We start from the raw sequence: 25,935 nt of genomic DNA, 5'->3' as shown, positions 1-25,935 counted from the left end.
CTTAGCGCACGATCAATCGTTCTTTCTAAACGTCTGAAGTGACAGAAGTGAAAGAAGTGGTCGTCCCGCGTCGTTCGAATCAGTGCAGCCATAAAACCGTTCGAAAAAGAATTCGCAGAATCCCCTTCTTCGGTGGCACGCGGTCAACGGCCATGAATATATTCTTTTCACAGACAATTTTCGCTGTTGAAGAAGTTTTTAATAAGCAAAATCTATGCTAAAATTTATAACGGACTTAACTTGTAACACAATTTATGGCATTACATGATCGGCGGAAGCAAGGAAAATATGAAGAAAACTCTGATTGCCGCAACAATACAATTGATGGAATGCTCTTCATCTGACAGCATCATTTTTTTTTTTTAATTTAGTACGAGGTAACTCAAATAAAAAAAAATATTTTTTTGTGATTTTGTTACTGACTTTGCGGCCATGCAGTTATTTTGATATTTTTCTCTTTGAGAGCGAATTCTCGGAAATTATGTTTCTGGCAAGTTACTGGATAATTTTTACATGAACAGACTTAATTATAATTTTATTTTTCCATAATTTTGCTTTTGTTTTAACGGACACGGGCACGAAAACACCTCAATATGATAGATTCCAACAACTATTGTTGCAATAACGACAATATGTGCTTCTCATATAAAACCAATTGCCATTCGGGGCCGGCAAAAAGGTGAAGGGTTTTCAATTCATAGCATGACATCCAGACGTAAGTCACAAACTGGAGAAGAAGCTTTACTGAAGGACCTCTCAAGGATATGTATGATACACCCTGACTTGATTATGACAAAAAAAAAAAAATCCATGCGTAATGGAATGAAAATAGTTTCTAAATAATAATCACCCTATTGGAAGATTTATAATTTTTGCAAATAACATCGTACGTCAATCATATTTGGCTTACCGTACACTTTTCCCAATCCATTTTTCCCAAAAGTCATTTTTCCCAAAACTTTTGTTCCCAATTAAATAATTCCCAAACCAATTTTCCCAAAACCATTTTCCCCAATTCAATTAAAATCCTATTTTTCCCAAACCGTATTTTTGCGTAGAACTCCTTTTCGCGTGGGCGGCCTTCGGCCGCGCTTCAACAAAATAACCCTCATCAGTCCAACTCCGGCTACGCAATCCACAGTATTTTTGCGTAGAACTCCTCTAAAGAATTTTTACACATTTTATAATTTTTATATCATTAATAAATAATTTTTTGCTCTTTGGAAAAAAATGTATTTGGGAAAAAAGTCTTGGGAAAAACAGTTTGGCTGAAAAAGTTTGGGAAAAGTAACCATTGGAAAAAAAAATTTGGGAAGAATGGATTGGGAAAACTGGTCGGCAACGGTATATAATAGGAAAGAATCACTTTTTAATATAAATCGTCCCCTATTTGTCTTTTAAAATACGTACGCAGATTGTTTTTTTCTTGATTGGTACCATAACTGCTAAGCAATTTTTGGCCGAGTTTCACACAGCGCATCAGTCTTTTCTTCGGCACCAGTTGAACACGCCAAATGAAACCAAGTCCGTTTGCACTTGATCTTTTTGACACAAAGGTTTATCTTTCATTGGAGTACTTTCAGAGCCAGACCGCTTGTATCATATCCATTTTCGGCAACATGACCTAGCTAGCGGAGGCGCGTAAGACTATGTCGCCGTGAGGCCCATAAAGCTTATTGTTTTATCTGTTGCGAATATCCAAACATCTTCCGTAGAAACTTTCTCTTGAACATTCCAAGGGCCGCCTGAAGTCTTTACGCCATACAACAGAATGGGCAGATTATTTTCACTCATCATAAAAAGTGAGTTTTTATCAGAATCGGCCTGATTCGTTTGTTTTGCTTCGAGTTTTAAAAATATAATAGAGTAAAATAGATTTCATTTTAAGTTTTAATTTTGCTATTAATTCGTTTTTAGTTTTCCCAAATGAATCTCTACAAAAACAACGGTTTTTATTTTTCTTTCCTCGTTATAGGTATCTTTTTAACATTTACTTAAACACTTTATTTTCCACAATTATTTTTTTTTTAGTACGTACTCATATAACACAACATTACAACAATTACATTTCTATGGCCTTAAAGGTATCAGATTCGCTTTCATTTAATAATTTTCTTAAATTATGTTTACGCTTTTCCCGTTCGCTTTGTTTTTGATTTATCGAAGACATTTCCGCGTCGAGGTCAGCGAGGCGAGCTTTGGTTGCTTTCATGCGTGAAGAAGCTTCAGTTGTGGTACTGGTATCACCCATTATGACATTTTCACTTCTAATCTTTATACGTCTTGAGGAGAATGTGCTAGCCTCCTAAAAAATAATGGGGAAACAAACATGTGAATGCTCTTATAAAAAAATTATAATTAATGTAAATGTATGCATTTTCACAAATATTACATATAGCTACATATAGACACACATATATATTATTATTTATATTCTAATTTCGCCAGTTTAATATTTATTCTAAATGTGTATACAAGGTGCAATGAAATTAATCCATAACAGCCATAACGGCTTTGTCATACCTGATCATCCGTGTCATTCAAGATAGACCTCGCTTTCAGTGCTTTATGTTTTATGCTCTCACCGAATGCTGGCTCATCGGATCCATTCAATTTCAGTGATTTGAAAGACGATTCGAATGGTTCTGCAGAAGCTCTGAATTTCAATGAGGATTTCAACGAAGATTCTACAGCAGACTCGTCTAAACCTTTGAATTTCAATGGCTTGTAGGTGGAACCTAAAATATCCTCATCTATAAAATAGTTTTAGTCAATAAATATATGTAGGTATAGAAAATAAATTGTGCGTATGTTTAGTAATTGAAAAATACCTTCATCTTCTAAGAATCTATTTCTAGCCAAAAGTCGCTGCTTCGATTGTTTGAGTGTGGAGCCAAAAACATCGGCATCTAAAATAAGCATTCCGTTTTTAAATAAGCATAAACAAATAGTTCAGTATTCCCGTAATATTACCGTCATCGTCCAAATGCAGTTTGGCTCTTAGTGAGGCTCTATATTTCTCACGGTCAAAATCGTCTTCATCCTGGGAAAATGTCACTTTTGGTGGCAAACTCGTTTCACGTGCTAAAGGAACGTGGATGTCTGTGCTCCTAGCAGAAGAGAAAAACTTATATTTGTAGTAAACATTGATTAAGATTGAATTATGTAACCTTGATAGACTTAGGGCGAGGAGGAAATAAAAATGAAAACTACAGTCTATTGTCGTCTTCAAATTGGAAAACAAACTGTATGAGAAGTAAAAATTAACTCAGATCAAATATCATGCGATTTGACGCCATTGAATTTTGTCGTTTGTGGGTTTTTGTAGAAAGAGAAAGGTATAATCGTGTGTCAAGAATCCAAAAACAGTTCCTAAACTAAAAGACGAGAATCTAAGCGCCAAAATGTCATCGAAAATTTCGTCAAAAGGGCCATTTATCGACAATTGTGTCATTTGTTTAATTTGAATTTCTACTCCTTTTTACAATAAAAATATCAGTACTATCAAAATAAAATCCACACTGAGCTTTTTTCCAAAATTCAGTGGGTCTTGATCGATATTTTCTAATTTTTGAAATGCTTTGTTTTTTCCCGCAATTTCGAATACCGAATAAACCGAGTTAGTGAGTGGCAAAGCTGATACGAATTCGATATTTTATCAGCTGTTTTGTATTTACATTCTTTTCATCTTCTTGTAGTTATCTGTTCTGAGAAGTTTGCAGCGAGATATTTAAAATATAAATATATAATTGGCGCCAGAACCCTTTGGTGGGTGTTTTGACCGAACTTCTTCTCCTGTTTTGCGGTATGCGTATTGAGGTTTTTGCATAAATAGAAGGACCTACAGTTTTATGCCGCCTCCGAATGGCAGATGGTTTTTTATTAGGAGCTTTTTTATTTGGCAAAAATACAGGGCCCGCCATCTATCGTTACGGATTTGAACTAGGTATTATTTGAAGAATGGTAACACTTAGCTGTCATCTGATTTGACAGAAAATTAGTTTTATTCTTATGTGGGAAGAAGAAAAGCACCATCTCGGCGGGTATGTTAACAAGCAAAATTGCCGCATTTGGGGCTCAGAAAACCCGCACGCACTCGAAGAAAAGCCGATGCATTCACAACGAGTCACTGTTTGGTGCGGATTTTGGTCGAGAGGCATCATTGGTCCATTTTTCTTCGAAAATGAGCGAGAAGTGGCCGTAACCGTCAATGGAGAGCGTTACCGCGCCATGTTGAACGAATTTTTGTTCCGAGAAATTGAAGAGGAGGATATTGGTGGCATTTGGTTCCAACAAGATGGCGCTACTTGCCACACAGCGAATGCTACGATCAATCTTTTGCGCACTGTCTTCGAAGATCGCATTACCAGCCGAAATTCTGATATCGTTTGGCCGCCTCGGAGCTGCGATTTGACGCCGTTGGATTATTATCTTTGGGGTGCCGTCAAAGACCAGTGTTATGCCAACAAACCAGCAACAATTGATGCACTGCCGCATACAATCGTAATAAATGTGTTGAAAAATTGGACCGATCGTATGGGATGGTGCATGGCTAGCCGAGGCAGCCATATGAATGAAGTTGCGTTCCATCATTAACCGGAAGGATTGTACTTCAAAATAAAGAAAACAGTTTGGAAAAATATTGAGTAGTTTCTTTTTTATAGTATTTTTAATTCCCTAAAGTTATATGGTGGACCCTGTATATTCGGAGGTTTGTCATTGCCTGCCGAGGGATGACCGCTATTAGAAAAAACGTTTTTTATCATTTGGTGTTTCATGCACGGGATATCGAACCTGAGCCCTACTGAATGATAGTCACACACCAACACATTCGGCTACTATTGAAACTTTCAAAATACTTTGCACGATTTGTTAAGTAGAGTGTTGAGGTACAAAAACGCGAAGCCTCTTCGTTTGCCGTCTGGTCTGCCAGTGACTTGTTCGGATTGGGATTTTTTATTTGAGCTTTAGCCTTACAAATTTTAAATCTGCACATATATACATACTAGCATAAATTTATAGACGTATTTACCTGCTGATTCCTCTTTTACTATCTAAACTTTCCAGCAATTTTTTGTAAGAGCTTTCGCCGATATCGTAGTTGGCACCATAAATGCGAGTTCGTCGTGGGCGATAACTGGACATTCTGAAAAACATTATAAAATAGCAATCAAAATTTTCTTCTTTTTCTTTCTTGAAAAGTTTTGAATACTTAATTTTAATATTTCTAATATTATTTTGAGGTTATATAGAACAGCTAAGTTGTTTTTCGAGCTTTTCGCCCGTCAATATCGCTCCTACGATTTAATGCACTTTTTCCGAACATTTGTTTATTTCAATTTTCAAAGATATTGAATATTTGGTACAATTTGGAAGATGTTAAAAAACTCTTGAGCTTTATAGGGAATCAAAAAGTGTTTAAGGGGGTCTTCTGGTCTCGAGGCCCTGAAATGAAGGGTTTTTTTGGGGATTGATTGTGACAAAGCCTGTGAATATTAAAAAAATTTTTTTTTTTATTTTAAAGGTACATGTCTTGGCTTTTAAAAAATGGTTTTGACTTTGAAAAAAATTAACACCCGCGACCTTGAAATGGCGCTGAAGACGTCCACCTCCAAACGAAACAGGTCTCCATTTTGGTCACGGTTTTTCCACCTGGGTAATCAGAAAGCAAAAATTAGATATGCGTTGTCTTCAGAGTTGCCCTGGTTAAGTTTTCCCGTGACAGATTTTTTTTTTAATTTTTTTCAAAAGTTATGCAACAATTTGCAAAAAAAATTTTTTTTTGCTCATTTTTTGAACTTTAAAAGGTTATAAAAATGTAATGAAAAAAAATTTCAAAAATCGTACACGGGGAAACTTAGCGGTAAGTTTTCTGAACCTTTTAAGACCAAAACCATTGAAATCGGAGTATAACTACTATGAAAAGTGTGACCAAAATGCTTAAAAAACACGATTTTCGGGGAAACGCGTTTAAAGATAAAGTTTATGATGAAAACGGCCGGAGGAGGGTACACTTCGGTGCCCAGAAAAATGTGAAAAAATGCGATTTCCAAAAAATGTGGCGTATTCTCGCATACACATACAACAAAATTATGCAAAAAAAAATCGATTTTTTTTTCGCTGGAGACCAGAAGACCCCCTTAAGGCAAAAACGAATTCAAGAACTGGAAAATGTCTTAAAGATACAGTAAAAAAGGATGACTGCGGAAAAAGTTTGTCACTTTTCAATTATTTATGTATGGTATTTACTGTATAATTGTAAAAGAAAACAACTTGTGCTAAAAATTCCCAATTTTTAACCCAAATGGCTTTACAACTCCTAACACAAAACATTAGAAATTGATCAGGCCTATTCTAAAGTCTGATTGATTAAAAAATTTGAAAACGAAAATTCTCTAAAACTGAATGGAATATTAATTGGATCCAAAAACTATAAGAGGGACATTTGTGTCTAGAACTACGCGTATAAAATGTGTATGTATGTACACAAATTGTAATTTATTATTTGCCAAATTTCTTTCATTGAGTATTCTGTAGAGTGAAGTCATAATTTATTTTGTACTGAGTAGAATGACCAAGCATCGATAATTCAATTGAAACATTTAAAACAAGTAATGGCGACAGATTCTGTCATAGCTTTTGACAAAGCTGTCGAATGGGTTGAAGGAGACACAATTTCTCCTGAAAAATGTGCTTGCGCTTTGAAATTTTAGAGATAAAAGTGTAAATGAGTATCTTAAAGAATAAGGAAACATTCCCATTTCAAAGACTTTTTTGGGGAAAAAAAAAATTTTAAACCTATACTATAAAGGTGAATGTCTGTATGTTGTCTGCGCATCACTACGAAACGTCAACACCAAATGACATAACAATTTTTATACATTCATATTTTCACCCAATGACGGTTATAGGCATGTTTTTATGATGGAACTCCCTACCCACAGCCCCCAGGCCGCGCCACCACTCTCATTCGTCACTAATAATCGAATATTTGCTTAAATTTAATCTAAAAAATCTTAGTTTTTCCTATTTCCCACTATTTATAGAACACTCTAGACTTCATAATCCGCATAAGCTGTTCAACTATGACCCAAATGCAAAGTTCAAAAACGGTTTGAGATAGAAAATTAATAAAAATAATTTTGCTTGATATTTTTGTGATTGGCTGTTTTGATTTTAATCAACGAGGCATAGCAACGGATGCCGGGTATTGTAATATTATGGTTATTAATAAAAAATTATTTTCTATGAAATTATTGTTTGTAATTCTTGTATATACATATCCTAAATCCTTCAAAACTACTCCTACGCGTGCGGGGCCGCGGGTTAAAGCTAGTTATAAATATTTTTGAATCGAGTATGATATGAGATTTTAAATAAAATGTATTTATTGAATTTGAGCGCCTTTAAATTCCTGATTTGAGTTCTATGAACAACTTTGATTGAGCGAACATGCCTTGCTGGAATTAGTTCACTCTACCAGGATTGTACTGTGTTTTTTAAGCGCATATGAACCTTATTTTTTAAAACAATAAGCGACCAGTTTTAAATAAGCTTATGAAATAGTTGCGGTTGAAATGGGTGCTTCCAAATTTTATTATTAAGTATTTATTTATTAGAATTTTTGCAATTTTTGGTATCGTGCAACACACTTAGAGAATTCTGAAATTAAGATATAAACTTCGCTTATCGCTTGCATTTTTCAGATCGTAATAAAAATTAATTTGGTTTATTGAACGGATTATAGACAATCGTTGATGTGCCTTTTTTATATTTAATTTTTGTTTTTTTTGCAGTAGGCGTAGATCCATACATATGTGCGTGGAAAAAACACGGTTATTATTACATAAATAAAGGGTGTTTTTTTTAGAGGTTAGGTTTTCAAGATGAAATAAAACGTATATAATTTAATGTTATGTCCAAGAATTTAACTTTATTATAAAGGTAAGGGTTTGCCATTATGTTTTAAAAATGATTTCGGGCAAGTGGCCGCCGCGGCTGGCTCGAATAAATTCCAGCCGAGAGGCCCAATTTTCGACCACCTTTTGCAGCAATTGGGGCCGTATGTCAGCAATAACGCGCCGAATATTCTCTTCCAAGACGTCAATCGTCTCGGGCTTATCTGCGTAGACAAGCGACTTCACATAGCCGCACAAGAAATAGTCCAGCGGTGTTATATCGCACGATCTTGGAGGCCACGCCACAGGTCCACGGCGCGAGAAAATGCGCTCACCAAAAGTTTCCTTCAATAAATCGATTGTTGCGTTGGCTGTATGGCATGTAGCGCCGTCTTCATGGAACCAAAGGTCGTCCACATCAACATCGTCCAATTCAGGCACGAAAAAGTCATTAATCATGGCTCTATAGCGCTCTCCATTGACTGTAACATTATGGCCGGCTTCATTTTTAAAGAAATATGGACCAATGATTCCCTCTGCCCATAGAGCACACCAAACAGTGACTTTTTGAGGATGTAACGGCGTCTCAGCAATGGCTTGTGGATTATGTTCACTCCAAATGCGACAATTTTGCTTATTGACATACCCATTCAACCAAAAGTGAGCTTCATCGCTGAACAAAAACCATTATTTTCGAACCGCGCGAACCGAACCATTATTTTCGTAATAAATTTGCACGATTTGCAAACGTTGTTCAGGTGTAAGTCTATTCATTATGAAATGGCAAACCAAACTGAGCATAAATCAAGTGACAGCTGTCAAAAAGACTATCTACGAAAAAAGTAGTGCCAACTTGAAAACCTAACCTCTAAAAAAACACCCTTTACATACATATGTAATTATTTCATTCCCTATAGTGTCCATAATCTGCAAATACAAGCGCGAAAAAACTGTAAATGGTCTGAGTTGTCTGAGATTGTCGTAAAGGCTACAAATGTTTTTACACTTTTTATGACAGTTGTTTGGTTCAAGTATTTTGTTTTTTTTTTGTTTGTTTGCGGATGAGGGGGTTTGAAATGCCTAATGCATCATCAAAGCTGCTGTCGCAGCAATATATATGTCACTGTTTTTTGTTCATGGGAATTGTTAATAAAATCTTAGGCGCACGCCAGACGTTCAATATACATACATTGTGACATTTGGATCGCGATCCGTATTGATGGATTTTAGTTCGCAACACGCTAAATATTTATTGGCAGTACTGCAATTCAATTTGGCGATATGGATCACTATCCATCAATATTCCATGCAACACGTTCAATATGTGAAATTGACCTGGTGTGGTGAAACTGACCCCGGATTCGGATTCAGCGACCCCAAAAACCCCAAGACAGTATGGTTAGAGTCCATTTTTACAGATTTTGATGATTTGACCTTGAACTGACCTTGAAATTGACCTGATGGGGTGAAACTGACCCCGGATTCGGATTCAGCGACCCCAAAAACATATAGTAACCGAGGTCAAGTTTCTGGGACTTAAATTTTTTTTTTTTGTGGGGCTGTGTAATTATTGCAATCCAAAAATACTCTCAGTGAATATTGAACGTCTGATAGGCGCCTTACACTTTACTCGTTTGTTTTTTAATCTGGGTCCTGTGAAAACCCTTTCTGTTTTAATTCACATTTGAGCAAATATTTGCACACAAATAGTACAAGTATATTGCCCCATTCATAAATACCGACGTAAGCAGTTCTTACATACATATGTACATATGGCGTTAGTTAAGTTCTGATAAGCAATTTATTTTAAGTGTGTATGAGTAATTACAATGTCAGCCTCTTAAATAAAGTAACATATATGTACATATACATACCTACATACATACTTATACTGCACACTAACTACCAAAAGTGCACAATAGAAAATAATTTTTAGAACATACCGTGAAAAAAAGGAATTTTTCACCTTAAAATTTCATAAAAAACTCTTCTTGAGTCACACAAAGAGTTTAAATTTTTTAAGCCAAAGTCATTCTAGAGTAACAAAGACTTTGTTAGTATTTTCCATGCTCAATATTATATTCTATATTCTATTACCTTTTTTAATAGAAAAATATCCGTTTAACGGGTCATTGCGATTAATGTAACAACAAATAATAGAAAAGATATTTTTTAATAGCGCTCACCTCTCGGTTAACCTCATCGAATATTTTAAAAAACCAAAACTGCTGTTTGGAGATGCGAAACAACATCAAGACATTCACCACGGATTAAAGGAGAACCCGGAAAGATGTATACGCCGATTGTATATATGAATAATATATACATATACATATAGGTATATTTCGCATATTTCTTAATTATTTTCAATTTCAATTTATTTCAATTTCAATTTATTTGATTTGTTTTGTACATAGTAAGACAGAGTCTTGTGGTAGTACATCTTCTTATAATTCTAGAATACGAGGATGGTATACATAGAAATTCTACTTAGATTTAAAACTATTTTAACTATTAAACTTATAGACTAAAACTTAGAGTAGTAAGTAAGAAGAAGAGAAAGATGGTGGGAATGGGAGAAGGAAAGGGGTATTAAAGGTTAGAAGTAATTAGAAACTGCAGTTTTAAAACACCTTGCTTGTTTTATAAGCTTTATTCTAGTTGGTATAGAATTCCATAGTTTAATGGCACTGACAAAGAACATGCGTTCTGATTCCAAGTAAGTGTAAGTCGGAACAATTAGATTCAATGTTCGGGTGCACTGGCATTGTTTAATGTTTTTATACAGGTACAATGGTTTTTGTGTGTATATTAGTTTATGCAGGAACAAAACAGAGCGTATTTTGAGATACGAGTCGAGGTTATGATCGAGAATCTGTTTTGAGTAGATAGATATATGGTCATATTTCCTTTTTTCAAACACGAAACGCGCTGCATTATTTAAAGCGATTTGCAATTTTTGTTTCGAATTATTATCAAGCCTGCAATATACTAATTCAGCGTATGATACATGAGGAACAATGAGTGATCTAACAAGTTTTAATTTAGTTTGCCGTGGCAGTAAGTAGGCAGTACAATATAGCTTTCTAAGAATATTATATACCTTGTTTACAACAAAGTTTACATGGTCAACGCATGATAGTCTTGAATTTATTCTGAAACCCAGGTTAGTTACTATGTCATCAAAGTTAATATTTACTTCATTAAGTAATATTGGCGGCAAAGAGTTAAGGTCATACTTTGAATGAGAAATAGCAATCGCCTTCGTCTTTGACTCATTTAATTTCAAGTTGTTAGATTTGGACCAGTTAGAAATACGTGTGAGGTCTTCATTAAGCCTTGCTATCAAATCTTCAATAAGACCTATTGGCCTTGACAGGTAGATCTGGGTGTCATCAGCATAGAGATGAATCGACGAATTTTGGCAACACTCAACAATATCATTAATGAAAATGCAAAATAAAATTGGACCTAAAATAGAGCCCTGCGGCACACCTGACGTAATTGGATTTAGACTTGAGTAGTTATCACCACACTTAACTTGTTGTAGCCGATTCGAAAGGTAACTTTTTATTAGTTGCAGAGAAAATGCTCCAAACTTATAGCTATAGCACAATTTTTGCAATAAGATATTGTGATCAATAGTATCAAATGCTTTTGAAAAATCGAGTAATACTAGCACTGTCAGGTAGTTTTTATCATAAGCAGAGCGAACATCTTCAAAAATTTTAAGCATAGCTGTGGAGCAACTATGCAGACTTCTGAAGCCCGACTGGAAATTACTCAGCAGATTATTCTTGTCCAAGTAGCAGGTAATTTGTCGCGCCAAAAATTTTTCAAATACTTTCGATAGGGCAGGTAAAATGCTTATTGGTCTGAAGTGCTGAGGAGCGGTAGAGCATTTTGTTTTTGGCACAGGTATTATATTTGCTGTCTTCCAAAGATATGGAAAAGTAGATGAGGTGATTGAAAAGTTAATTATGTGCGTAAGTGATGGTATTACAAATGGTAGAATAATTTTAAGAAATTTAAGGCAAATGCCGTCGGTCCCTATAGCATTAGATTTGACAGTATGTACACACTGTATCAAATCCATCTCTGTTGCAGACACAAATTCAAACTCACCGTCATCAACATGCTCTCGTAGAGGAACTTTTACAGGTATGTCGAGTGGAGCCCTGTTAGATGCTAGAAAGTGAGTATTTAAGATTTCTGGGTCCAAACTGCACACGTGCTTATTCTCTCCTGAGACACCTAAGGTTTTAAGGTTTTTCCATAGGACTTTCGGAGGTAAACTATCATTGAGCTTCCATTGTAGATATGCCCTTTTGGCATCTCTAGTGATTGCAGTTACTTTATTTCTTGCTACACGATATTTTTGCCACAAGTGAGTGTTTCTATCATTTTTCCATTTCTTATATGCTTTACTACGCTCTCTAATTAAAGACAATATCTCACGCGTAAACCATGGTTTCCTATTTCCGTGGACTTTAACTTTACGCAACGGAACAAACCTATTAAATAGATGGCTGACTAAAGCATTGAAATGTTGCAGTTTTTCATCCACTGTTGTGAATAACCGACACATATTCCAATTAAGCTCCGCAGCCTCCTTATTTAAGAGATCATGCTGAATAAGCTTAAAGTCTCTAAAAAATATCTCCTTTACTTGATTGTGTCTGTTGAACTGGATGTTGTAAGATAAGAATATCAACTCGTGGTCGGAAACTCCAGCCATAGGAAGCTGATCAATATGACTGACGTAATCTCTGTCACTGACGCAAAATACATCCAAAAGACTTGGCTTGCAGTGGGGTGCAAAGCGAGTAGCATATTCATTGATTAAGGAAATTCCTAATGATTGGAAACTATCTATCAAGCTCCTGGAAGAAAAATTATCACAAAGAAGGTCTACATTTAAATCACCACACACAATAATATGTTCATAGGAGATGTGGAATTCCGCTAATTTATCAAATATCACTGAGAGGTCATTTCTATTGCTAGGGTTGTAAATGCATGCAACAAGACATTTGGTATTGTTATCATAAAATTCAACAAAAATGTATTCGACTTCTTGAAAATGATTTGATCTACAGATCTCTTTCCATTTAAAATTATTTTTAAAATATAAAGCAATGCCACCTCCTCGAGTCTTCGTAGTCCTATCACATCTAATAATAGTGTAGTCGCACAGGGAATATACATTATTATCAATATAGTCTTTAAACCATGTCTCTGTAATACATATTAAGTCAATGCTCAAATTATCAAAAACAAAATTTAGATAGTCAATTTTTTCAGCATTCAAACTTCGCGCATTCAACTGACAGACATTAAACCCATTGTAGCGATTAGAAATAAGTTTAAGCAATCCTCTTGCATGTTCTTTGTCTACTTGTTTTGCTATTTCATTACACATTGACAGTTTATGGTAGGGAGTATACGCAAGGTGGAGGAATTTAAATAGGGCAAGGGGATAATGAGGTAGATAGGAATGAGATCAAAATAAAAAAGATTACATTGTAAAGCCAGGAATATGAAAAGTACAAATGAGATGAACAAAATAGAAATGATACTAAAATAACAATGATTACAATGCAAAGCAAAGAGTTTGGAAAACATAAATGATACATAAGAGAATAAATTTAACGCATACATAACATTAATAATATAACGCATAAATGTTTTTGTTTTTACATATTAGCAGTTGCAATGCTCTCTATACTCGTTTTTTCAGTTATAATTACAGCATCAGTTTGGGGTCGAGCTCTAATAAACACTTGCCCACGAACAGAGAAAACTGACGTTAGACGCTTTTGCTTTTTATATTGCATAGCCAAACGCATTAGTTCACGATTTTTTCTCGTAAGACATTCGTGGATAAATAGCTTCCCTTCAATACCGACACCGACATCACTAAGAGAAAGTGCTCGTCTCTTATCTTTGCAGAATTTAGCAACAGCTTTCAGCAGCTGAGAGCGATCTGCAGCAGAGCTCAATTTGATTATTATTGGAGCTACGCTTTTATTGTTTGGTCGTAACCGGAAAGCAGAACGTACGGGCGCTAGTCTTACTTGAAGCGTTTGGCACAGCTTGGAGAAATCATTTATTATGTCCTCATCTTTCCTTATAGGCAACCCACTAACAATCACATCTGTTGATATTGCGTTATTCTCATATACATTTAGTTGTTCGGTGAGTGCATATACCTCGCTGCGCAATTTGTCTACATTGGCACATTTCAGTTCAGTTTTTTTTACGCGCTCTTCCATGTGCTTAACTGCCGACTTCAAGTTCATAACATCCGCTGACAACTCACTGAATCGCTCCATTACTCGCTCTTCCGATTCTCTTAGTCGTAATGTTAGCTCTTCAATGATGCTCTGCTTTTGTGATTCTAGGCGACTCTCAATTTTCGCAAACCACGCATTGAGAGTAGAGCTTGATGCATCGGTACTAAGGTACTTACTTTGTACTGAAGGCGTTTGCGGGGATGGTGACAATTTGTTCACTGCCGTTGTTCGTGTTGACATTTTTGGCATGTTAGCAAATTCAAACAATTTAACAGGTGAAACAATAAGGTTTTTTTTCGCAGTATTTCAAGTAGTTATGTAAACTTTATTAAGATTTTGATTTACCCGGACAAAGAACCGCTTTTAAAGGATTTACGTGGTTTTTTAGCAAACTAACACTCGGTGGATTAAATAAAAATACGGATTAAACTGCAACTACTCAAAAACACGTCTACTCAGTCCGCTGATACATAAATTATGTATAAGTCTTCGTTGTAATGTGTTTTCTTTTCTCGAAAAAAATGTCACCTCATTATATCTCGACAGTACGAAAATATTGCCATACATCCTGTGTAAATGTTTTGTATTTCATATTAAATGGGACCGGAAATGTGCAACACTACCACTTTTTATACATATTTATATTTATATATATATAATTGGCGCGTACACCCTTTTTGGGTATTTGGCCGAGCTCCTCCTCCTATTTGTGGTGTGCGTGTTGATGTTGTACCACAAATGGAGGGACCTACAGTTTCAAGCCGACTCCGAACGACAGATATTTTTATGAGGAGCTTTTTCATGGCAGAAATACACTCGGAGGTTTGCCATGGCGTGCCGAGAGCTGACCGCTATTAGAAAAATGTTTTTCTTAATTCTTTTATACATATTTATATTATAATAAAATACATATGTATACATTTATTGTAGCATTTATTTCCATTTTTTGTAGCAATTAAAACTTTCGTACTACTATTTTAACGAATTCTTGTAAATACATAGAAAACAAAAATCATCTGAGCAACGCCCACCCTCACTTTTTGTAGACGGGAGAAAATGCTAAACATTTGTCTGGTCAGAGAGTATAACAACTTCAGAAGAGAACAACGAAAATTTGACAACTCTGGCGCAGAGCAGAATGAATACAACATTAACCCATTTTCGGCAGCTGGTCGATTTTTCGACCACCAACTTCGGACTCCAATATCTCAGAAACTAAATGTCAATTTAATGATCAGTTTTTATTGTACAAGTTTTAAATTTGGAATTTAGTTAATTTCTAGAGCATAATTTTTTAAGAAAAAAAGGTTCAGGGCAGATTTTTGTAAAAGAATGAAATTATCACTATTTTTACGTGTTTTTTGTGCAGATGAAAAAATAATGAAAAAAAAACAAATAATTGTTACTAATTTATTGTGAAGAGAAAAGATGAAATTAAGAGAATCAAAAAATAACATATCGATATTGCAATAATTTTTACTGTTTCATGGACGTAAACTTTACTGGTCGAGAAATCGACCGCTGGCCAGGAACTGTCATGTAGGATAGAACAAAATCTAGCAATATTTTTTTCTTATTGAAAGAGATGGAAGTGAGTATCTTTGTGGAAGAAATGTTTTCTGAAATTGGAAGAAATGTTTTCTGAAATTGGTAAGCAATCAATCCTTTTTGTGTACGTATATAGGTATAATTGCACCATTTTGTAGGCTCAAAATCCCCCTATGATCTCTTTACATTGTTTTTTGATAATAATATTATCACAAATATTACCACTTTCACAAATGAGTATGCAAACCAACACAATGCTCCAATTAATATCACGCCAATCGAAATACGTAGGTTTATTGGAATATTGTACCTATCGGGTTACCATACTTTGCCACACATGGACCACTACTGGTCTGTTCGACCGGACATGGGGGCCCCAATTGTGAAGCAGGCTGTGAGTCGTAATCGGTTTAAAAAAAATTAAGCAGTTTTTCCATCTCGCTGATAACACGAATTTAAACGCAGCAGACCGTTTTGCGAAGGTTCGTCCTATTACTGACGCTCTCAACAAAAAGTTTATGCAGCTTGAAGTCTTTAGCCATAATCTCTCTATAGTCGAACAGATGATTCCATACTTTGGACGCCACTCCTGCAAAATGTGGGAAAGCCAATCCGATTTGGGTTTAAAACATGGTGCTTATGCTCTGAAAGTGGGTACTTATTTTCTAGTTCATTGTATGGGGGAGCAGCAACCCCTCACGATATAACTATTGGTCTAGGCGCACAAACAGTCTTAGACTTGCTTGCCAACGTATCTGAACGTGAGTGCCACATCATTTTCTTTGATAATTTTTTCTCTTCATACCATCTAATGTGCCTTCTGAACGAACGTCGATTTCTTGCAACTGGTACTATACGCGAAAATAGAATGGGCGATTCTCCTTTGAGAAATTTAAAAAAAGAAATACGAGGAACATTTGACCAACTACTTGATCATCAGCAAGAAATATTGACTGTTCGGTGGAATGATAATGCTGTAGTCAATGTTATAAATAATAACTCCACAGTCAATCCAATTATTAGCACTAAAAGATATTGTCGGAAGAAAAAACAAACTATCACTATCCCGCAGCCAACAGTTATTCAAGAGTATAATGGGTGATGTGGATCTCCATGATAATGCGGTGGCAATATGGGCAAATGCTCTTGGTAACGCAATGGTCAATGCATGGAAGCTTCATTGTATGATGGCAAAAATTGAAAAGATAAAACCACTCTCACAATTTGATTTTCGTTACAAAGTCACAACAGAATTATTGAATTATGACAAGGACGAGGACGAGTATGAAAACGAACATGGAGATGAAGGTCCATCGAACCTTCCTCGGCTCAATGAAAGGGTACACGCCGTCATGAAAAGCATTGAAAACAAATTTCGGCGGTGTAAATTTTGCAAGAAACATACTATTTTTACTTGCAAAAAATGCAATATTCATTTACATACTAAATGTTTTGATGATTATCTTAAAAATTTGTAAGCTGACTTTTCTATCAATAAAACAACAAAAAAATACTTGTATTTGAAATAAAATGAAATAAATTGACTTCGTGTGCTAAATTTTTTTCATAAATGTTGTATTTTTTTTTAAATATATTTGACAGTTTTTGGCCTATAAGCACTGACTAAAAAGGAAATGGAAAAATTATGTCGAATTCTTGTAGCGGCCGAAGATGGGTTAATGCGAGGAAAGAAAACACAATTAGAATACCGGGTAAAAGTGGTTGAAATCTGTGAACGCAACATTGCTAGAGGTAGACTTAATTTACCTAACTTAACTTTACTTAATATGTTAGCTGTCCCGTGCTAGGGGTTAGTTAAAACATAACTTAACTAAAGAAATTAAAGAATCTGTGGATTTTAGATTCTTAAGAGCTCAGTTAGTCTAAACTTAATTTACGTAACTTAACTTAATATTTTGCCCAACCTGTTGATGGAAATCTTAGGGGGTAGTTAAGACATAACTTAACTCAATAAATTTAAGAAGTTGTAATTTTAGATTTTTAAGTTTTGGCATTACGTAATATAAATGCCATGAGAAATTGGGCCTGCCGTATCTTCGAAATTTATGAAACGGTAAACGGTGATAATTTGTTAAGTTAAGTAAAATTTAAGTAAATTTAAGTTAAATTAAGCTAAGTCAAGCCTACACTAATCGAACTTTTATGAGCGCAATAGAGCACGAAACTATCGAAAATGTATCTATTGACAGTTTGCTAGAGTTTCCAAGTGGGTCCAAACCCATGTTTCAGAAATATGAGTAATAGCATTCCACAAGACTTACAGCCCTCCCCAGAGGTTGTGGCAATCACACACCTGTCACGTAACGTATTAATGCACTCGTATGATCATAAGCAACTTAGTTAAGATTTTTGAAATTTTTTTGTAGAGAGTGTGAAACACATATACATATGTATGTATGTGTGTGTACACGTCTGCTTATAAATAATATATTAAAACATAAGCACACATTTTAGATACACATTTAGGTTTAGTACGCGTAATCGCTCTTGGCATATTTATTTAGTATGTACGTATGTATGTACATAGATATGTGTGTTTCTAGAATCTCGTCAAAAAAAGGTTTATCTTACTTATTTTCGTTTATGAAAAGGGCATAAAAATAGAAAATGATTGTTGGTTGCGTTTCAAAAAAATGTCTCAATTTACAAAAATACTATACGTACATACATAGTATGTATGTGCATATCTTACGGTATGCACGGTATGCAGAGAGTGTGTTTGTGTACCTTTATTTGTGGGCAATGGCTCTGGCACATTTATGTATAATATACATACATATCGGGTGTTTTGTTGTATACCTATAGAACACACGTTAGGAATATCTGTCAATTCAGCTTTTCCATGGAAACATACGTTTTTGGCATTTTTGTCATTATACTTCGTTAATTAAATTTGCTCGCTTTTAAGTTTCCCAATAAAAATCATCCAGCAGCAAAATTTGTACACATCACGATTGCTGTTAATGCAAATAGTTGGTAACAAATAACAAAATATTACAAAATAACACGTTTTGGTGTTCATGTATCTAAAAAACCTGCAAAGTAGGCGAAAGTGAGAGAGCAAAAAGACATTTCATTTGTAGGTGAAATTGCAAGTTTTTTACTGGATACATTTTTACTTGTAAAAATTTGCAAGTGAGAAAAACAGCTGATCGCAATGTAAAAATGAATACGAACTAAAATTTGCGAATTGAGTCTAAGTTCTAGATTTAAATAAAAATGGTGATTAAAATGGAGAATATAAATAAATATATTTTAGATAAAATTTATAAAGCTTATTTGAAGTCATATATTAAATAGGAATCGGCCATTGATATAGAGGTATGTGCTTCTCAATCACAGCCTCTAGTCACCGTTGCTGCAGTTTCCGAAATACAAATCGGAAGAATTGAAGGTATCTTTTGAGTTTTAGGTTTGTGCTTCTTGGTTATTGGCAATATACTCGTATGTAGCAAGGAAGAAAGAAAAATATGAAGAAAGCTGCGATGGCCACAACGATACAATTGCTAATGGAATGGTCTTCATATGACAGCGATGTTGCGGCGGAACAAATTATTGTGGACAAAAGAGAATCATGCGATGGGGGGTCATTATTTTGCATTTTATTTACTTTATATTTATATTTTTTATTCAATACTGAATACAACTGAAATTTTTTTACTTTTGTGATTTTGCCCGCCAACAATTTAATCAGCTGTACGTAAATTGTTACTGATTATGCGTACTTTCTTTGATATTCCTCTCTTTGAGAGCGAATTCTCGGAAATTAAGTTACTGGCAAGTTACTGGATCATTTTTACATGAACAGACCTATTGTCGCTCTCAAAAAGAAAACTTTTTAACACAGTGTGTGGCCGCCGTAGCCGAATGGGTTGGTGCGTGACTACCAGGTTAAAAACCCCGTATATGGAACACCAACGTGAGGTTTGTCATAGCTTGCCGAGGGACAAAGCTTCCCCTAAGGCCTCATAAAAAACCATTTGCCGTTCGGAGTCAGCTTAAAACTGTAGGTCTCTCCATTTGTGGAACAAAATCAAGTCGCATACCTCAAATATGAGGAGAAACCCCGCCAAATACCGAATAGAAGTGTCCGCGCCAATTATTATTATTTTTTAATTCTGACACATTGTAATTCACATTGTCGCTCACAAAGAGTAGCATTTTACAGTACGCAAACACAACATGGTTATCTGCTTAAATTATTGTTATTATATAATTAATTAAATGCCCCATTTATTCTTTCAATTTCCCCTAATTTGCAAGTTTTTTAGGTACGTGAACGCTACCACAACTATCTCAACATGTCAACTACGTTATCAAACTGTTTATCATGTGAATACCAAGAGTTCTGTTAGCTATTCTAATAAAGAATAATTTTACATAACACACCAGCCTCACATTTTTCTGGTTAACCTAAATTGTATTTAACTTAGAAAGTATAAAGACCTGTGGGTTTTAAATTCTTCTCCATATAACTTTCTCACCTACTTTGACTAGCGGTGTCATACCATAACAGCATAACCTTAACCGTAGTCTTAATCACAACGATATTTACTGTTATCTATTATTAGTACCATAGCCATAAGCAGCTGAGATTTACATAATTTGTCATTTATTTGTTTATTTCGAAACTGCAGAAACTGGAAAAGTTAACAGCAGTGACGAGGAAAGTAATTGTTCATTCATTAATAATATATAATTGCACTATACAGTAGGTTCTGCTTTTATGCGGTAGATACGTTCCGCAAGAAACAGCATAAAAAAACAGCATAAAAAAAGATACTAGTTCTATAGTAAAACTATAGATACGTTTCAAAAGTGCTAAAACCGCATGAATCTGAAATAATTTAATAAAATCGCATAAAAAAGGGCACTAGTCCCATATTAATATATAACTATAGATACGTTCCATAGACCGCATGAATCTGAAATAATTAAATAAAATCGCATAAACAAAATATTGTATTTTTGAAAATTATATCTTTATTTAAGAAACGTCAGAATCGAAAAATAAATTTAAGTCAGAAATAGAATCAGACAATACCCACATGTTGCGCGTTCGTTTAGGATTTGGCGTAAAATCACTTTCGTCACTTGAGGAAATGTACACGTCTGATCTGGATGGTGATGCAGGCGGTACCATACTTGTAGGGTTAGCATTTCTGATGTAATCTGTGATGAGTTTTTGCTTAGCTGGTTTAGAATCTTGTTTATATGTACAATTCCCGATAGGTCGACATGCATTTTGTAATTAAAAAAAAAAACCGCACTATTTCAAAACCGCATAAAAAAAAGTCGCATAAAAACAGAACCTACTGTATACCACAATGCAGCAAATCAACAATCAGCTGGTTATGGTTACGGTAAAAAACCAAAACTCAATTGGTCTGTACGGTTATAGTTATGACTACGGCATTATGGCATGCCTCTTCTAATCGATTACAGTGTTGCCCATAGGTTGCTTCGATCAGCAGATTTATGTGGTTATGATATGTTACCTCTAATTCAACCTTAAGTTTTGACTAACAGAGCTGTTATAAGCGAGCAATAATTTCGCAAAACGCTTGGTTTAAATGAAATTGTATTCATTGAAGAGACATTTTTAATAGGGAAATTGCTGCATTTCGCCTCAGTATCCTTATTGCGCACCGCTGCTATTTCTCTTTGAGAAATCACCTAAAGAGCTGAATTTTAGACAGAACAACGAAGATTCCTCTGCTCAATTATTATTACAAACCTTGCTATACAGTAGTGATGCGGATAAACAGAAAGTGCTGATCTTTGAAAGATCTATGATCTCGAAAAAAAAAATGTTCAACCGACTGAATATATTACGGGCTAATACTGATTACCCATACTAACAAATACGGTTTGGAAAGTACCACAGACAAGGAAGAAGGGGCCGCCCGCCGCTCGGATGGATTGACGGTGTAGATGAAGACGCAAGTTGTTTGGGATTTCGGACATGGAGCACGCAGGCACGAAACCGAGACAATTATTGGCATATGCTGCAGCAGAAGAAGATCCGATCAGAGTTGTCCAGCCAACAAATAATATGATAATCCTCACGCAACATTCGAAAAAACCTTACATTCATCCCGTAAAAGCCACTGTTTGGTGTAGTGCCCTGCAAACACCGGTTCAACGATCACTCTTTTGGGACGAAGTTTTGGTGAATGAATCAAAAATACTTGGCGTGTACACTCCTTTCAGGAGTTTGGCCGAGCTCCTCTTCCTATTTGTGGCGTACGTCTTGATGCAATTTCGCAAATGAAGGGACCTACAGTTTCAAGCCGACTCCGAACGGCAGAGATTTTTATGAGGAACTTTTTCATGGCAGAAACACACTCGGAGGTTTGTCATTGCCTGCTGAGGGGCAACCGTTTTTTTTTTTCAAAAAAACTTTTTCTATCATTTTGCTGTTTCATGCACGGAGATGCGATAGTCCCGCATCAACCAATTCGGCTACGGCGGCCAAATGAATCACCTGAAAAAACTACTTTCTTTATTGAAATTACCTGAAATAACCTTTTCTATTAGGCTACTATGTCTAGGAGTACTTTTTTGTCGGGGTGCGCTAAGCTACCGGCCTATCGTTGAAGACTTAGAAATCAGATAATATATATTATGCTGGAAAAAGTGTTTCGAGTACACATTTGAAATGCCCGGACGGTCTTCACAAGACGCAGTCAATGTACCCAAAAGTCCTAATTTATTAGGAAACCTAAAATGTTAAAAAATTGTAGTTTAATTATCCCAAAAAACTGACTAGTTTTTTGTTTTTTTCTTTAGGTTTGTTTCTAAAAAAAATCACCTGTTACAATTATTTTCGCCTACTAAACATAGCTAACGGTTTATTTAGTAACCAAAGTATCGCCGCTTTGAGTCTACTGTTATACTCGTACCCGCATGCAGACAAACTGGCAGACGAATGCAATTACTAATTTTCTAGTTTTTGTATGTGCGAGTATGTATGTACATGTGTATGTACATTTTATGACTTTATGGCCATGCTAGTTTAAAAGCAATATGTCTTGGGAAAACCGTAGGAATTTTGAAAAACAAAAATTTTAAATTTTCCATACGCCATTTTTTTTTTCAATCAGCATGACTATGAGGTCACAAAAATATACATACACTTACATACATACCTATATAAATATGCGCGTATGTATACAATTGCATATGCCGACATATATGTCCACATACCGACCTACATATACATATATGTACATACATACATATGTATATATGTATGAAAATATTCCTTGACGTGAAAAACCGGAATGATTTTAATTCGTTTCGCTGACAAAAGGTGAATGTGTCCGTTATTTTCTTTTTTTAGTCTTCTTTTATGTTTTTTGCAAAACAAGTACATGCTTTGCATGATAATTAGTTTAAAAATGTCAGCCATAATCCATTTGTAGTTAATGATTTTACACACAAACATGCACACATCCACAAATACACTCAAATATCCAGATTTGTATTCAGACCGTATTTACCCACGGTAATAAAGGTACATATGTACGTTTGTGTGTGCGTATGTATGCCACTTATGCGCTTAGAATATAGAATGTGTACACAAATGCATATATTTTTGATTCAAATTATTACAATGCCCTCTTTTTTCAAATACGAATCGAGATACATACATATGTACATGCATACATACATATGTTTGTGCTTACAACACTTTTTACTTTCCATTCGCTTAAATTCTAAAAAATTCTAAAATTTTGGAAAAAATCAATCAAACCAATTCAAAATATCTGTATATAATTACTTGACACTTCCTCCGTCAACACTTTTGTTAAATCTTTTAATTCCTCTTTCACTATTATATAATAATTTTACAGGTACACCCTCTGCAGTTGAATGACTTTAAAGTGTGAAATTTTTGTAGTTAATTTCAAAAACTAAAACACACTTTCAAAATTGTAATTTTTTCACTTTCAAGTGATCTATTAGTTCTTTTTCCACTAACTACACTTGCCTTGCCTGAACTTACTTGAGAATATTTGCACCTCACAGTTCTTCTGTTACTTATCACACACTAATTTTAAAAATACAATACAATATGTTTCGAAAAGCTGAGAAGAACTTTCAAAAATAGATCACAACGTACTCTTATTAATCACACATCACACATCTTATATATTTGTATACATTCATACGTACAAAAATACATACATACATACATACGTATATATGTAATAGAATTTTCGCACGTATTTAAAGCGTAACACACAAAATTTCACTATTCGTTTTTCCTCTTTTATTCATTAATATTGTATAAATAAACCAGAAATTGTTGGGGTGCGTGAATTCTTGAGACACCCTAGGTAAATGTCGAGGAGTAGTTAAGTATGTACCTACAGAATTTGAGACAGGTTTTAAAAATTAATAAATATGTATTAAAGTAAAATGAAATAATCGCACTCAACATTTCATCTAGAATCTGGATGCAAATTAATTAAATAAATATTAAGTTAGGTTAGGTCCGACTTTTCTGTGAAAAAAACACTCGAAGCACAAAAAGTTCCATTCTGATGGCCCTGAAAAAAGCATTTTTCATATTGTAGTCGTAGTTATCTCAAAAACATTTTTAAGTTTAGCTAAGTAAGTTTGTATTAGATGAGGGCGCACTTTTGTGTGAATAATCATTCGAAGCACACAAAGTTCACTGTTATGCTCTTGAAAGTAACATTTTCTATATTGTAGCCGTAGTTATCTCAAAACATGTAAAATTTTTACAAATAAATAAATATTGAGTAAAGTTAGGTAAGTTTATATTAGATTAGGTCGGAGTTTTCTGCGAAAATATCCCTCGAAGCACGCATAGCTCCATCGTGATGCTCATGAAAGAAGTATTTTCCATGTAAGTAGTTCTCTCAAAAACATCTAATAATTTTACTCTTCATAGCCTTCTAAAAAATGTTACTGCGGTTATATTGCTCAAATCACAGAAATTATATAGTACATCAAAAATCTGCATATTGAAGAGAGTCAGTCTATCAAACTCATCTCTAAATTACATAACATATTACATTACATAAAATATTGCACAGGGCGCGGGACATGATGGTCATATCACTTTTATTCCAGAGGTTCGTTAGAATTGCATTTTAAGCATCCAAAGTGACTTGCTGGCTTGAACTCGATCTGTAAAATTATGGCTTAGGCTCTGACCTAAAAGCGTTGTAGTGACATTCTTTATGAACTGATGAGAACAAATCTTAAATACGCTTAACGGCAGATCCATTTTGTTCACCATATTAATGCGATGCTAATTTTTTGTAGCTTTCAGCTTTGAAAACAAAACACATTTGGAAATTTGTAAACCTTACGGAAAGTGTTAAGCCCTCTGCAAATATCTACTTGTACGTACATTATAGCCATACGTGAGTACTTCTCTATCTATCGTTTTATTGATAACGTCTCATTCATATTTGAGCAGAAGTACATTTTGAGTTGTGACCCTTTTGTATTTAGGGTGCGATATATGCAATATTCATTCATATTCAACAAACTTTTGTACACTAACAGGGGACTAAAGTGGAACATTTTCTACCCTACACAAAAAGTGAGGGTGAGCGTTGTTCAGTTAATCTAATTTATCTTAATTTTATCCGAATACATAAGTTCGTCGAAATAGTTATGGAAAAAATTTACAATAAAATAGAAATGCTTTCACAGGGCGTAAAAAACACTAAGGCGAGAAAAGAAAACTCCATTAAGATTTGATGTATTTGGTCATGAAAAAATAATGAGGTATTGTTCAAAGCTTTACAAAAAAATCATGTATCAAAAGGAACCTTGCGTATCTCACAAAAAAAAAAATACTCTTGTTGCACATGCGAGTATCTTCTCCCAGATTTTCTTCGTAGCGTTAAACAAATTTCGTATAGGTGTAATAATGCACATATGCATATGTAAATGTATGTATATGCAGAGCATACGCATGGGACTATAATTAGCTAATTCACCTTAAGGCTGCCTACTTAATGCTCAATAGAAAAAATTATTTTCCACATATTTCTCCTCATATGCAAACAATTGAGATCAGTTGAAATAAATTTTGTAAGAGTAAATGCAATATTTGGATGTTGTTCTTTTTCAGAAATCGGGGAATCGAAATACTGAATGTAGCTCGCCATTGATTTCGATTT

The 25,935-nt window shown here is 34.7% G+C and overlaps 1 protein-coding gene across 3 annotated transcripts; it reads right to left on the bottom strand.

Annotated features, from left to right (window-relative positions):
- Nucleotides 1–1,949: 1,949 nt before the first annotated feature.
- Nucleotides 1,950–23,867, bottom strand: LOC129242634 (uncharacterized). Of its 3 annotated transcripts, none has more exons than XM_054879390.1 (6): nt 23,775–23,867; nt 5,033–5,146; nt 2,974–3,110; nt 2,832–2,909; nt 2,524–2,753; nt 1,950–2,305 (listed from the first exon to the last, which is right to left on the bottom strand). In XM_054879390.1, exons 2-6 carry the CDS (start codon nt 5,143–5,145, stop codon nt 2,063–2,065), a joined length of 801 nt encoding a protein of 266 aa, XP_054735365.1. In that variant the 5' UTR covers nt 5,146; nt 23,775–23,867; the 3' UTR covers nt 1,950–2,062. The 3 variants fall into 3 exon arrangements, with proteins under 3 accessions (XP_054735365.1, XP_054735366.1, XP_054735364.1); XM_054879391.1 differs by having other exon boundaries at nt 23,760–23,778; XM_054879389.1 differs by lacking the exon at nt 23,775–23,867 and adding an exon at nt 23,550–23,741.
- Between the last annotated feature and the right edge of the window lie 2,068 nt (nt 23,868–25,935).

The sequence above is a fragment of the Anastrepha obliqua genome, chromosome 3, assembly GCF_027943255.1.
Source record: "Anastrepha obliqua isolate idAnaObli1 chromosome 3, idAnaObli1_1.0, whole genome shotgun sequence".
In the NCBI taxonomy this organism is placed as follows: Eukaryota; Metazoa; Arthropoda; class Insecta; order Diptera; family Tephritidae; genus Anastrepha; species Anastrepha obliqua.
This window is presented reverse-complemented; position numbering and strand designations above follow the sequence as displayed.